The sequence below is a fragment of the Protopterus annectens genome, chromosome 6.part0 (assembly GCF_019279795.1).
Source record: "Protopterus annectens isolate FY-2018-M chromosome 6.part0, PAN1.0, whole genome shotgun sequence".
Lineage (NCBI taxonomy): Eukaryota > Metazoa > Chordata > Ceratodontiformes > Protopteridae > Protopterus > Protopterus annectens.
Genome location: NC_056737.1, coordinates 765,983,406 through 765,999,610, shown reverse-complemented (window position 1 = coordinate 765,999,610; position 16,205 = coordinate 765,983,406). Strand labels below are relative to the sequence as shown.

At 38.5% G+C, this 16,205-nt stretch overlaps 1 protein-coding gene across 1 annotated transcript in view; it reads left to right on the top strand.

The window, feature by feature from the left end:
- The window catches only part of LOC122804073 (F-box/WD repeat-containing protein 7-like), a 380,857-nt gene that overhangs the window by 228,375 nt on the left and 136,277 nt on the right, over positions 1-16,205 (top strand). Inside the window, exon 6 of the mRNA XM_044073735.1 lies at positions 4,412-4,523. Coding sequence (XP_043929670.1) covers positions 4,412-4,523 — 112 coding nt within the window. The remainder of the gene's footprint in view (positions 1-4,411; positions 4,524-16,205) is intronic.

Below are 16,205 nucleotides of genomic sequence, written 5' to 3'. Positions count from 1 at the left end.
GGGGCAGGCCATGCCTGAATAGCTTCCACTTTGGCAGGTTCTGGCCTAATCTTACCACTCCCCACTCTATGTCCTAGGCAGGAGACCTCTACCATACTCACCTGACACTTACTGGGCTTGATGGTCAACTCTGTCCTTTTCAGTCTATCCAGGACCTCCCTGACATACGGAAGATGCTCTTGCCAGGAATGGCTGTGGATGGCAATGTCATTCAGGTAAGTAAGGGCATAATCTTCTGCTCCTGCTATTATATGATCTACCAGCCTCTGGAAGGTTGCTGGGGCATTTTTCATTTCAAAGGGCATCTTTGTGAACTCATATAATCTGAAAGGAGTCACAAAGGCTGACCTTTTTCTAGCAACTGGAGTCAAGGGCATTTGGCAGCAGCCCTTAGTGAGATCAGCAATAGTCAGATACTTAGCCCCACCCAGCTGCTCTAAGGCTTCATCTGTCCTAGGCATGGGGTAAGCATCTGACTCTGTGTGACTGTTTAGTTTTCTGTAATCCACTCAGAATCTGATTCTACCATCTTTCTTTGGTACCAGCTCCACTGGGTAGTTCCAAGGACTGCTAGACTTCTGGATTACCCTCAGTTCCAACATTTCATGTATCGCCTCCTTCAGAGTCTGTCCGACTCACTCAGGCACCTTATAAGGGGCCTGCTTGATAGGCCTTTTGAGTCCTGTATCCATATGGTGCTGCACCAGGTGGGTACATCCAGGTTTCTCAGTGAACTTGCCACCAAACACCTGCAAAACTACTTGGATTTCTTAAACCTGGGTAGGGGATAACCACCAGGATATTGCTACCCCTTCCACAGAGGTGTCAGCCCAAGCCTCACTGAGGAGATCAGTCACCAGATCCCCCTGAGACAACTCCTGACATCCATTGCAAATATTCCGCACTAGGGCCACCCTATCATGGTAAGACTTCATCATGTTAACATGTTACAGTTTGTGCCCCTGCCTCCTGCCTTGCAGGTTCACCATGTAATTAACATCACTAACCCTCATTATCCCTTCAAAGGGTCCCTCTCAAGCTGCCTGCAACTTATTGTGTCTGACAGGAATGAGCACCATAACTTGCTGTCCCACAGCATGCTCTTGGGCTTAAAGATTCCTGTCACACCAGACCTTTTTCCTCCTGTTGGGCTCCTGCCAGGTTTTCCTGGGCCAAGCCCATGAGCTCTCTAAGCCTTGTCCTGAGGTTTAGGACATATGCTACAACAGACTCCTTGTGGGATTCACAGTCACCCTCCCATTCATCGCAAATCAAATCTAAAGGTCCCGCTCACTGTATGCCCATACATCAACTCAAAGAGTGAAAAACCTGTGGATTTCTGGGGTGCCTCTCTGTATATAAAAAGGAGATGGGGCAAATATTTGTCCCAGTCTCTCTTAAACTGGTCTGCAAATGCCCATAGCATGGTCTTCAGTGTAGAGTTTAACCTCTCCACAAGATCATTAGTCTGGGGATGGTAGAGGGTAGACTTTAGTTGCTTCACCCCACAGTGCTTCCGCAGACAAGTCAGCAGGTCTGACATGAAATTGGTACCTGTGTCAGTCAGTATTTCTCTTGGGAAACCTACTCTGCTGAAAATCTCTAACAAAGCATTTGCCATCTTCTCTGCCTCAATGTTGGACAGTGCCACCGCCTCAGGGTATCTAGTAGCATAATCTACTACCACCAGAATACACTTGCTTCCTTATGGAATTTGAGGTACTCCGAGGCCCCACAATGTCCATAGCTACCCTCTGAAACAGCTCCTCAATCACAGTTAAAGGCATCAGTGGAGCTTTGACCTTGTCCCCTGCCTTGCCTACCTTTTGGCTGTGTTCATAGGTCCTGAAGTACCCTGTTACATCCCTTGCAATCCCATGCCAATAAAAATTCTGCATAATATGTCTCTTGCTGTGCTTTATGCCAATATGATCTGCAAAAGAAATGTCATGGCCTATGGTCACAAGTGCCAGACAGTAGGGTCTGTGCACTACCAACTGCTGTATTACCTCACCCTCCAGCTCTCCCTCAGGGGTCCACTCTCTGTACAGTAATCCTTTGTTCCATAATATATACTCCCATTTTCCTTGATCATCAGGTGCCTCCTTAGCTCCCTCCCTCAAGCCTTGTAAGGTAGGCTCTGAAAATTGAGCCTGTCTCAACTCTACTTTTGTGACCATTCCCAGTGCCTCACTATCAACCTGCATACTACCACTCACCTCTGTCCTTGCAGTCACCCTGTCCACAGGAACATCAGTACCTACCAGCAGCTGTGGCTTACTTTGAGGCTCACTGCTACAGAGTAGCTCCCTCCCCAAAACAGCCACATCACCAGCCCCAGCTTCAGGTGTGGGATCTGTTTGGTTCTCCCCAAGGCTATCAGACCTACAAGTCTGTCTCCAAAATCTGACTGTGTGTAACTGCATGCACACAAGGTACTGCAATATCAAGATCATTCCCTATCAAGACATCTGCAGAAATATCTACAAACACAGGTACCTGCTTGCTTCCTTTTCGACCCTGTCCGTTAAGGTGAACCCTTCTAAAGCTCTGATTGGAGTGGACTGCCCAAGCAAGTACGGTTTCTCTTTAACCACTGCAAGCTTCACAATAGTTATGTCAGAGGATGTGTCTCTCTTAGCAGTGGCCTGTCTTCCTTCTACTAAGATAGGATACAAACTCTGGTGATAGTTTGGTACCCCAGTTGTCTCCAGACAACATACTACTGTCACACTGTTATTCCCACTTGCTGGCTCCCTCACTTTTTGTTTGCCACCTTGTTTCAGTGGATATGTGTATGCTACATGGCCCCACTGGTTACATTTAAAACATCTAACCCCTGATCCTGGCCATGTACCTGAACTAGTGGCTTCCCTTTTACTGATAGACTCTTTTGGGATGATTTAGGCTGCCCACCATGGGTTTCCTTATATCCATGTGCAGCACTGGGTATCCCCTTCTTGTGCAGTGATGCCCTGCTTGCTAAGTAGAGATCCCCTTTTCTCCCCAGCTCATCTGTAGAGTTACACTCCTAGTCTGCCAACCAGATTCTCATGTTCTCAGAAAAAGTACTAAGGGCTTGTTCCCTCACCAAAAGGTCTGCCAGTCTTTCAAAAGTAGTGACCTGACGCCCACTCACCCATCTATGAAAATAAGTGTTTTACTCAGCAATATAATCACTGGGAAAAAAAATCACTGTACTGTAACTTCGGTGTTTAGTGACTTCGCGTTTTATGTGTCGATAAAAGAGCGTTCGCTCTTTTATCATTTCGTTCATCTAATATAGACCCATCAACTACAGAAGGTAATGATCAATAAACTATTTTTTTCTAATCTTGAAGTGTATTCTTTTGTAAGTGTTGCAGTTCAGTTTGTTTAACTAATGCATTTATCTACTTTTGCTGACTGAGTTAGTCCCAGTAAGCTTGTGCCAGTTTTCAGTGAAGACCCAATGCTCTTCCATCTGTTGAACAGAAATATAAGGTTTAATTAGCTTGCAATTGCTAATCTTTTCAATTGCCTGTACTTATGAGAAGGTGGAAGTTATAGCTGTTTTCCATGAAAATAGTCATGTTTTTGTTTTATAAAAAGTGGACAAACAGATTTACCTGCTGGTGTGTTACACTTCTTATCAAATTTTGCTCGCTATTTGTTGGTGCAGCCCCCCCCCCCCCCATTGCATATTTGCTTTTACTGCTTGCTATATCCTCAGCTTACACTGCTGGATATAATGGAATAGGGACTTAGCATTCAGAATATGTGCTTTCTATATAACAGAAATGCATGATTACAAGACTGGAACTTACAAGTACATCCCATGGATGAAATGGTGCAGGGAGGAAAATCTGTTTTTATTTCACATGAGAAATAAAGTCAAGAAGACATGCATCAAAATTAGGTCAGATGACAAGAATTAATGAGTCAGTTAACGAACTTAACACTTCACTAGATGAATGGTAGATGCCGGAGAATTTGGAGTAAGATGAGGATTATTTTATGAATTCACGGAACAGATATTGGGAAATATTGATAAATCACTTTCTGAGGTGGTGAAGAGTAGGAGCTAGAAATTAGTTAGGGTTTGTGATGGTAGAATAAGCAGGCAACCTCTGCACAAAGACCGCATGTCAGGTAATGCATTCTTTTGGTAAATTCAGTATTACTGTAAAGCACACTTAATTTCTGTATGAGATTTATACAAAAAATGTTATGGTCAGTCCCTAATGTGCTGTGTAAATGCATTTTTTTTATATTTTTATAGTATATTTTATAGTCTTTTTGTATTTTGTAGTAGAATATATCGCAGTGCAATTTTTTAATGTACGTTAAGGAGATTTTATTTTAACATTATAGTTAAACAACTGATAATTTAAAACAAACATACTTTTAAAGTGTGGGCTTTACTTGGCAGTTGTTAACCATGCAAGATACTTTGGCTGTTAGCACATCCTGGGATCGCTATATCAGAATGTGGGACTTGGAGACGGGGAACTGCATAAAATCACTGAGCAGTCAGAACCAAGGTAAGGAGCTGTAGCTGACCTGATAGTAATGATATTTCAACCGTTTCAACCTTAATGTAGAAATGATCTCATGTAATAAGTATTAAAATTACTAGGGATCAAATGCAATGTGTTTGAAGGAGACATCAAGTGGGTGGAGCTATCATAGCATCTCTTCAGTTATAAAATAATTTCAGTGCCCCCTTAGTACATACAAAGCCTTCTGTTGTAGAAACTGATTTGGTTGCCACATGGTTTTCACCACCTTTAGATTCAGTTTTCTGTTCATCCTGCACATATACCATCATCTTTGGAAGTGCACTATTCTTTCTAACATCACTAATATCTTACCACTGACTTCTTTATAACAATTCCTGCTTTCCCACTGCTCACAAATAAATCTTCCAAACAGCATTCATGTGTATTATAAAATAGCCTCTGATCTTTTCACACTAATCTCTATTGATTTGTTTAAGTTCAACCACCTCAGTTATAGTCCTACAGTACACAAATATGACAGATTAAGTACTAAATACAAACTATATATTATCAATCTTTACCTCCTCTGGATCCTAAAACTATGAGGAGTCATCCATCCTAACCCAGGACCACAGAATACTGCTTTCAAATTTCAGTAAAAAACTAGCTTACCTAATACAATCCTAGCAAAGCCCTCTGTTTCACATCTCTTTACAGCCACCCTTAGGAGTATCTGCAAAAACCTTCCAAGTCTACATGACTGGATAACCCACCAATCTCATGACATACTTGTAGCTACTGAAACATGGCTTAAACAGGAAATAAAGAATGAAGTTCTTCCACAAAGATATAACATACTGAGACTAAATAGAACACACACAAAAAGGAGGCAGAGTAGCACTTATAGATAAAAACTATCTCAGCCAGTCATTCCTCCATATAAACCATCCACCTTTTAGTAATACTGAAATAATTTTGTCTTCCCTCAAACTTAATAACTATAAAAATCTAACAATTATATGTATTTATATACCCCCAGGTGACAATATTAACACCATTAAATAGATTTTTGCTTGGGCCTCCTCTACATTCCAACAAGAAACTATCATATTAGGTATCTTTAACACTGACTAGTAAACCAGAATTCCAGTAATAAAACCATTAACTTATATGGCTTTACACAACTTATCTCCACCCCTCAATTCAAGCAATAAGTTGTTCACAATTGATTGGATTCTTACCAACAATTCAAGCAAAATTATCAAGCAGTCTCCCTCTGTGACACTTTAAGTGATTACCTCGCTATTTATGCTGTAAAGGATCATATTATTACATACAAAGACCATAGCTATAACCAAGCTCATAAATGCTCTTCCTTCAATACCGAAACTTTCATCCACAATCTAAAACTGTAAAGTGGAAAACATTACAAACAATATAACTTGACAAAGTTGTGCTTCTTTTCAACACAACTTTCATAAAAATACTAAAGGAACATGCCCCAATCAAGAATAAAAGAGTAAAAACAAATCCTGCATACTGGCTTACCAAAGAAACTAAACAACTTTAAGAGGGCATGGAAAAACGGGAAACAAAGTAAATAAAAAAATGAAACAAACCACCAAAAATATAAATATCTCATGAACACAAGTAAAGATGTGCAGCCTCAGAAAGCAAACCAGTAACAATGAATAAATAAAGTAATATAATTGGCACTACAATAACAGCAGAGGAAAACCGACACTTTAATAAAATAAAATAAAACAAAGTACAATGATAAGCGCTTTCGTTTCTCCAAGGAGACTTCATCAGATAACCACAGTACATCACTTTCTACTTTACTTCCTCATCAATTAATTAACTAACCTACCCTCCAAAAATTTAATCCGCAAGTTACCAAAACCATGAAGTTTTCTGCAAATAGCACTTAATACAGTTTGTAAAAACAATCTAAGTAAAAACATGTTATTTAATATATATTGAAAAAGAATACATGGACCAGTGGAAAAAACGGACCTAAAACCAGTAAAAAATAACAAAAATATTTTAAATTGTATGTATAGTCAATCAAATTTCCAAATTCTCCTTTACACTATAGCAGCCTTCTCCTTAAGTATGGGCTTAAGAACACATGCTCATTGAGCCCAGGGGGAAATATGGCCTTCAGCCTAAGCTGCCACATTAATTCTTTCTTTAATAACATTGATTTCTCGTCACCACCAGGGGACTTGGGTTTTATAATGTCAATAATCCCAAATCGGAATTTGGTAAAATTAGCACATAACATTGAATGTTTAAAAAGAGCATTAGTCTCCTTTTTTATACTTATTTCATATAGATGTTCATGGATTCTGGTTTTTAATGCTCTCATGGTCTTGCCTATGTAATAAAGAAAATCAATTTTATTAAAGAAAGATTTTGTGTGGCAGCTTAGGCTGAAGGCCATTTTTCCCCCTAGGCTGAATGAGCATGTGTCCCTTAAGCCCATACTTAAGAAGAAGGCTGGTATAATGTAAAGGAGAATTTGGAAAGTTGCTTGACTATACATAAAATTTAAAATATTTTTGTTATTTTTACTGGTTTTAGGTCATTTTTTTCTACTGGTCCGTGGATTCTTTTTGAATATATATTAAATAACATGTTTTTACTTAGATTGTTTTTTTACAAACTGTATTAAGTGCTATTCGCACAAAATGTCATGGTTTTGATACCTTGAGGGTTAAGTTTTTGGAGGGTAGGTTAGTTAATTGATGAAGAAGGGTATTTAAAGTAGAAAGTGAGTACTATGGTTATCTGAGGAAGTCTCCTTGGAGAGACGAAAGCGCTTATTATTGTACTTTGTTTTATTTTATTTTATTTGTGTCGGTTTTCCTCTACTCTTGTTGGAGTGACAATTATATTACTTTGTTTATTCATAAATACCTCATGAACTGTGCCAAAAACAAGATCAAGTCAGATAAAAAAAACTTCTACACTTAATTGCAAATACAAAATATTAAAAAAAAGATTTCTGGTCAGCCATAAATCATCTACTAAATGCTAGCCAGGTTGCTCAATCAACCCCAGTATTAAACACTCAAACAGACAGTATAGCCAATCAGTTCAACTCAAACTTCACAGAAAGAGTAGCTTTTTTCATTAATAAATCAATCCATACGGACACACTATCATACCTAAAATCAAAATTACACTCTAAAACTTTCTATTTCCAACCTGTTCCTACTTCCACCATAAAAAAAAAATCTTTATAACCTAAAACTCACTGCTCAATCCACAGATAGCCTGCCAGCAGGATGCATTAAAATGGCTGCAGATGGTCTAACATACCCAGTTCTATTTCTTCCCATCTTGTACAACATGCTCCCGCAAGGAATAATAGAACCAGAGTCTTCTAGACAAAGGTAAATACTCAAGGATTTTTCTAATTCTCAAACCAGAAGGATCCTGGAGGCCACTATTGGATATTTCATTTCTAAAACTAAATGATGAAATCAGCAAAGTGTGGCAATAAACCAGTATATTTAATATTATGTACTAAAAGCACATATGAAATATAGGAGAAAGAAACAGACCGGTTTCGGCTTAGTAAATCACATAGCCTTCATCAGTGTATAAAACGAGAACCAAACTCCTTATACAGTCAATAAGAGGAGGCTCAAAAAGCATAATCATGTGACTGATTAAAGGTGCTCATTCAGTCCAGGAGCAAACAAACTCCCCAGCTTAATAATCCATTTTTTATCTTTCTTATTCAGCATTTGATGCCAGCCTGTCTTGTTGGATCTAATACCCAAAATTCGATCAATAATTATAAAATTAAAAAAAAAGCATTTTTATGCACTATAGTATGTTTGTAAAGGGCATTAGTAATTTTTTGGTGTTTTATATCACAAAGATGCACAGAAATCCCAAATTTGACCAGTCGTGATGTTTGACCAATGTAGAAGCCTGAATACTTACAAGTAGCTAGGTAAATCACCCAATCTGTTTGGCAATTGGCAAAAGAGGAAATGTTATAAACCTGTCTAGTGTTTTTACTACTAAAGCACTTGGTCTTCATAACTCTTGAGCAGTATGTGCAATGACCACAAGGAAAACAACCCACGACTTGATCCCTCAAAGGTGTAGTTTGAACATAATCTTTCTTATAACAAGACCCATGTTTATAATGATTAAAGTAGGAAGGCACATTTCTACCCTTCCTGAAGGAAAAATGGCATCTATTCTCCAAAAGTTCAGAGAGTTTGTTGTCTGCCAACAAGATGTTCCAATGATGCTGGACACAGTCCGTAAGTGCTCCAGTATTCCTACCATATGTGGTAACAAAACGTATAGTGGGTTCTCCATCAACAACCTTGTTTTTGTATTGAAGAAGGCATCCCTGTCAATGGTGTCTACACTGCTCCTTGCCTGAAGGATGTATCCCACCTTATACCCTATGTTCCTGAATCTAATTGTGAGGTCATCTCTGAAATGCTGATATGTGCTATTGTCCGAGCATATACATTTAACTCTCAAAAATTGACACTTGGGAATGTTTTTACAGATATGTGGAGGATGATAGCTGGTGGCATGGAGAAGGGAATTATATTCAGGGAACTTACGGTAAGCCTCAGAAATTAAGGTGTTATCAGGGCCTCTGGTCACCAAGACATCCAGAAATGTGATCCGATTCATGTCATAGTTTACCGTAAAATGTATCCCCCATTTGTTCTCATTCAGATAACTGACAAAGTCCTGTAAATAATCCACATCCGATCTCCATACCATCCAGCAATCATCCAAATATATTTTCCAAATGTCAATCTCCTCCAGAAACAAATTATGTGAGCTATCATAAATTATTTGCTCCTCAATCTAGGCCATAAATAAATCGGCATAGATCGGGGCAAACAAAGCACCCATAGCAGTACCTTGAATCTGGAGGTAGCATTTATCATGACAGAAAAAATCATTCTTGGTAAGTATATGCTCGGCAAGACAAATAAGAAATGTATTGAAACTGGATTGGTATAACTCAGATTTATGCAGCCAATATTCTAAAGCATCAATCTCAGCCCAATGGGGGATGTTGGTGTATAATGCTATAACATCCAAGGTACAAAGTAGCCAACCCGGCTCAAGCTGCATTTCAGGGATGACCTGGAGAAATTCTGTAGTGTTCTGTAACCGGGCACATACCCATTTGAGTAGTGGTTTAAGATATTTAGTTAAAAATTGGGACAATGCCTCCCTGAAACAATGCGTCTGCCAGGAGGGTTTCGAGGGTCCTTGTGGATTTTGGGAAGAAAATAAATATACTGATTGCTGGGATCAGATAACATAAGGTGATGCATAATGGTATCAGTAATGATACCCTCCTCCTTGGCTAGAAATAAAAACTCATCAATTTGTTTTTTGAAAAGGGGGGTGGGATTAAGTGTTAAATGTAAATAATACTGACCACCCGAAAGCTGCCTGGTCGCTTCAGTATTATATTGTGTCCAATCTTGGACTACCACCGCCATCAGTATAACCAATTGATGATTGTTGGCTAATTTTGAAATTACTTCCATATCAGTCTTGGAAACATTTCTAGATCTAGCCTTAGTCTCCCTGGAGTAAAAATGCAAGTGCTTAAGGATAGAGTTTTGAAACATAAGGACATTGTGATGCATCGGTGGCATAAGTGTAGACCTATGATATCTGAACCCCTCCCGAGCATCAGAAGTATCTCTACCCTGAAAGAATAACTTTAAGTTAAGATTTCTACAAAACGCTATAACATTTTTTATTTTTATTTTTATTTATTTATTTAACATTTGTTGACCGGGAAAGTCCGTCTAGGTTCCACAGATTTTGTTTTCAGCAGAGGCCCAGGGAGAAATGCTCCAGAAACATCATTTACAAAACTGTCCTCAGACACAAAAAAAAACAGGTATAAAGACAATCCTTTATTCAAAATACCAATCTCCATAGAGGAAAGGGAGCAAGATGAAATATTCAAAACATTTTGATTTACTGTTTCTGTACAAACATTTTTAACAACTCCTCCATATTGTCTACTTGATCTGTGTTTCCTGCCCCCCCCCCTTTGTTTAGATCTAAAGGGATACTAGAATTGCTTCTGTTTAATGCTGGAGAGCCTGTGGAACAAGATCTATCAGGCTCAAAACCTGAGGATGAATCCTCCCCTGAGGTGTCAAAACTGGACATTGATACTTTCTTAAGTATAGATCTGGGGCGTTTCCTCTTAGAGGCATTTTTGTAGAGTTGTGAGAAATGAACATGTTTATCCCTTTCTTTAGTAAAGGGATCCCCCCTATCATAATCAGCCAAATCACAAAGGAATTTCTTTTTCTTTCTGTCCTTCACCTGTTCTTCAAGACCCAATAAGTCTTGACTAAGTTTTTTAAGACAGGAATTATATATGGGCTGACCCTCAAAAACCCTGACACTCTCACACATCTTGGTAATATTCTCAATATCACTATCAATTGTTCTTTCATAGTGTCCAGCAAGAATTTCAACAAAATTCATGGAAGCCTTATGTTGGGCTTCCACCCATTATTTCATAAGAGGATCATCTAGATTATTAACTAGAGGCTGTATGCAGACTCTTAGGCCCCTGGGCGTAATGCCCTTAGTAATGCATGCTTTAAAAAGCTTGAAGTGCCAGACATTACTTCGAAGTAACCTCATACTCTTATTGAGCTTTAAAAATAGTGTGTCACAACTATCATCCATAGGTAGTAACACTGTACCATTCTCAGATTGATTAATTGTTCCCAGACCAAAAAAGGCTAGGTCATCACGATTGGAGGCAAGCCTCCGCAATATGTTAGATATATCCATTGAAAAAATCAAACACAACCTTCTAAATCAAGCAAAATCAAATGGCCCAAGAAATTAAAAATAAGAGATAAAATTATCCTATTATATATTGGTAACCAGATCAATGCAGCAATAGTAATAAGTCAAATGTTAATCTAGTAAAGGTGAAATGCCACAATCAAAATAATAGGCACAAATGCAGCAACCAGTCAATTATTATCAATATGTTTCAAAATGGTTCAGCTGACCGCCAAGTCCATCTAATAAATGTATGAAACCCAAACTAGAGGCATACAATAGACTCCATATCATCTGGATATGACAGGACCACAACACAAAAAGAAATTGGACAATGTCAGTCCCTGTTAGGACAATTTATAGTGTTGAGTAAAAACCAGTAATGGAATGTCGAAATCCAGATGCATCTAACCTATGGACAATATCATCCCCTCTAAAGAAAGAACTATAATAAATTCAACAGTGCCAAATCCATACTGGTAAGCAAATATGAATGTTTTTGATTGTAAAATATAACAATATTGGCCACTATAAAGTCTACAGTGCTGAGTCCAATTCTATGAAAAAGTATCCAAATCAAATTGTATTCATCATATGGCCAATATCAGCCCCTGTGGGAATCACAATTACATCCAACAGTGCTGAGACCATCTAAATGGCAAGATATTAAAAAAGTTATGTAACTGTGGACCTGACACAATTAGGAGTCACTGTAACCCCAGTTATTAACAGTTGTTGCTGATAGTGCCCACTATATGACTGGGCAAAACAAAAACAAATTGTCACATTGCCCGGTACCCATAAAGACTTTTTGCTTGTCAGAATGTTGTTATACAAATCATCAATGTAACAGACTTGTTAACATATAAAAACATAGGGAGACTGCATCACCCCAAGGATTCATTATAAAGTGATAGCATGAAACACATAAACACTCAAAAGTCCCAGTATTGTTCTAGACCAAGATGAATGTAAAACACAATATTAAATATACTCCAAAATGAGTCAAGAAGAGCCCCAAAAGATAAATTTAAATGTATAACAGATATTCAGGCCACTGTGGACAAAAGATGTGGCTCTTGTCCCTAAAGTCACAAAAATAGTTATTGTTCTCCCGTGACTAGTGAGCTGTACAATCCACACAATTCTAATGAAAAATATCCATTCGATTGTTATAGAGAGAAACTCCAATAAGTCCCAAATCCATAAAATTTAGATGTAATAAGGACTACTTTCAAAGGTGCAATGGTAGGGGCAGGCCGTATCCATCCCAAATCCAAATGAATAGCCGAAGCAAAATTGAAGTATATACAATCGCACACAATAAGATATAAAAGTGATATTCCACAAAGCTGAAACAGCTTAGTCCAGCCCAAAATATGCCTCAATGTGAAAACAAATCAATGACCAATGAATAAGGCACCAGCAGGAAAGAAATCCTACCAAAAAGGATGATATTCGCTAAGTAAACAGATCAGTATACAGTAAAACAAACATCAACCATGTTTTAAACCAAACCCGAGCACTTAGAATCCAAACAGCCAGGCTTCCACTGAATAAGTGATCACCGGAACTCTGCTCCATCAGAAAAGGGCCCAAACTGTTGCACTGAGGCGGCGTTTGCTGCAAACCCCTTTAAAACTGGAGATAATCCAAAGTAATGAGTGAGCACATAGTCCATAGTGGATGAAAACCTCACATAATCATGGCAAAAGCCATATCAGCCACAAAAGTAAAAATGGAGATGGACAAAAAACAAATCCAAAAGGTAGACCCATTGGTTCAGGCAGGGGTTCTTTAACAGAACCATTGTCCCAATTTTTAACTAAATATCTTAAACCACTACTCAAATGGGTATGTGCCCAGTTACAGGACACTGCAGAATTTCTCCAGGTCATCCCTGAAATGCAGCTTGAGCCGGGTTGGCTACTTCGTACCTTGGATGTTACAGCATTCTGCACCAACATCTCCCATTGGGCTGGGATTGATGCTTTAGAATTTTGGCTGTATAAATCTGAGTTATACCAACCCAGTTTCAATGCATTGCTTATTTGTCTTGCCGAGCATATACTTACCAAGAATGTTTTTTTCTATCATGATAAATGCTACCTCCAGATTCCAGCTACGGCTATGGGTGATTCGTTTGCCCCAATCTATGCCAATTTATTTATGGCTTATATTGAGGAGCAAATAATTTATGATAGCTCACATAATTTTTTTCTGGAGGAGATTGACATTTAGAAAAGATATTTGGATGATTGCTGGATGGTATGGCGATCGGATGTGGATTATTTACAGGACTTTGTCAGTTACCTGAATGAGAACAAATGGGGGATACATTTTATGGTAAACTATAATATGGATTGGATCACGTTTTTGGATATCTTGGTGACCAGAGGCCCTGATAACACCTTAATTTCTGAGGTTTACCGTAAGTTTTTATTTTTTATTTTATTTTTTTATTTTAAAATTTGTTGACCAGGAAAGTTCGACTAGGTTCCACAGATCCTGTTTTCAGTGGAGGCCCAGGGAGAAATGCTCCAGAAGCATGTCTTTAGAAGTTCCCTGAATATAATTCCCTTCTGCATGCTACCAGCTATCATCCTCCACATATCTGTAGAAACATTCCCAAGTCTCGATTTTTGAGAGTTAAACGTATATGCTCGGACAATAACACATATCAGCTTTTCAGAGATGACCTCACAATTAGATTCAGGAACAGAGGGTATAAGGCGGGATACGTGCTTCAGGCAAGGAACAGGGTGGCCACCATTGACAGGGAAAGCTTTCTTCAATACAAAAACAAGGTTGATGATGGAGAACCCACTATATGTTTTGTTACCACATATGGTAGGAATACTGGAGCACTTATAGATAGTGTCCAGCGTCATTGGAACATCTTGTTGGCAGACAACAAACTCTGAACTTTTGGAGAATAGATGCCATTTTTCCTTTAGGAAGGGTAGAAATTTGGCTTCCTACTTTAATCATTATAAACATGGGTCTTGTTATAAGAAAGATTATGTTCAAACTACACTTTTGGGGGATCAAGTCATAGGTTGTTTTCCTTGTGGTCATTGCACATACTGCTCAAGAATTATGAAGACCAAGTGCTTTAGTAGTAAAAACACCAGACAGGTTTATAACATTTCCTTTTTTGCCAGTTGCCAAACAGATTGGGTGATTTACCTAGCCATTTGTAAGTGTTCAGCCTTCTACATCGGTCGAACATCATGACATTTGGGATTTCTGAGCATCTTTGTGATATAAAACACCAAAAAAATTACTAATGCCCTTTACAAACATACTATAGTACATAAAAATGTTTTTATTTTTTTTAATTTTATAATTATTGATCGAATTTTGGGTATTAGATCCAACAAGACATGCTGGCATCAAATGCTGAATAAGAAAGAGAAAAAAATGGATCATTAAGCTGGGGAGTTTGTTTGTTCCTGGACTGAATGAGCACCTTTAATCAGTCACATGATTATGCTTTTTGAGCCTCTTATTATTGACTATATAAGGAGTTTGGTTCATTCATGTTTTATACACTGATGAAGGCTATGTGATTTACTAAGCCAAAACAGGTCTGTTTCTTTCTCCTATTTTTCATATGTTCTTTTAGTAGAGAATATTAAATATTGGTTTATTGCCACAGTTTGCTGGTTTCATCATTTAGTTTTGGATTACGTTTTGTCTTGAAACCTTGCAACTGCAATACATGCAGAGATTTTTTTCTTACTATATTTCATTTCTAAACCTCCATACCAAGGTTTCCAGGTCCAAGAAGTTATCACTTCATAATCTTATGCCATTGATTCCATGTCCACCTTTCATGGCAAAGCTTGATGTAAAGGATTGCTATCACCATGTTCCTATTGCCAAGCAGTTCAGGCAGTTCTTAAGATTGTTGTGTCTGGCTTAGATTATCACTTCTCTGTTTTACACTTGGGCTCTCTGCTGCACCAAGGGTATTCACAAAATGCCTATCTCTAGTCATTATTTACTGCAGACTCCAGTATATACAGTTTTTTATATTTGGATGATTGTTATATCATTGCAGACTCTTTTTCCAGTTGTCAAGAGTCTCTGTCAGCTGTGCAGAAGTTTCTGCTTAATCTGGTATTTCATATCAGTTTGTGGAAGTCTTCCCTTATTCCCATCATATGGAACAGTTGTTCTGGAATGCTTGCTGGAACTGACCTTGGGGAGAGTCTTTCTTGCCCAGACAAAGTAGAAATGGTGCAGCAGGTTCTTCCTGAATTTCTCCAGCATAAGCCAAGCATTAGCAAAGGGATTTCTCAGGATTCTGGGGTACATGGCATGGATGATACTCATGCTTTCATTTTTGCCAATTACAGTGGTACCTCAGATCAGTCTGGACCCAGCATTTACATCCTTTAACTTTTCAAATTCCTGTTTTAGGATGTGTAAAGAGGAAGGTTGGTTGGTGAGTAGACTAGATTATGTGTAGTCCATGTTTTCCATTCTCTCTTTTAAACCCCTTCGGTCAGTAAAGTACAATTGTGTACACTTACCATAAATGTAGATGTTCGAGTGTATTCACTGTTGCAGTCATCACATTTGGGTTATCTGCCTGCAGGTAGCCCTCAGCCGGCCTTAATACCAGAGTCTTCAGATTTTTGCGTCAGATGCTGTTGCTTCTTCCTTGACGCCAGGTCGTCAGGGGTATAAAACATGCAGCCGACGCCATTACATCAGTTTTTCTTGCCCCAGATGTCAGGTGCCCCCATAATAGGAAGCAATTCAATGGTATGGTAAAAACCCCATCAAAAAGCAAATACACAAGAAAAAATAGACATACCAACCATAAGGAGAGGTAGAGCCAAGAGAAGTCAGGGGGCTGGAGGGAGGGTAACCAGGACTGCA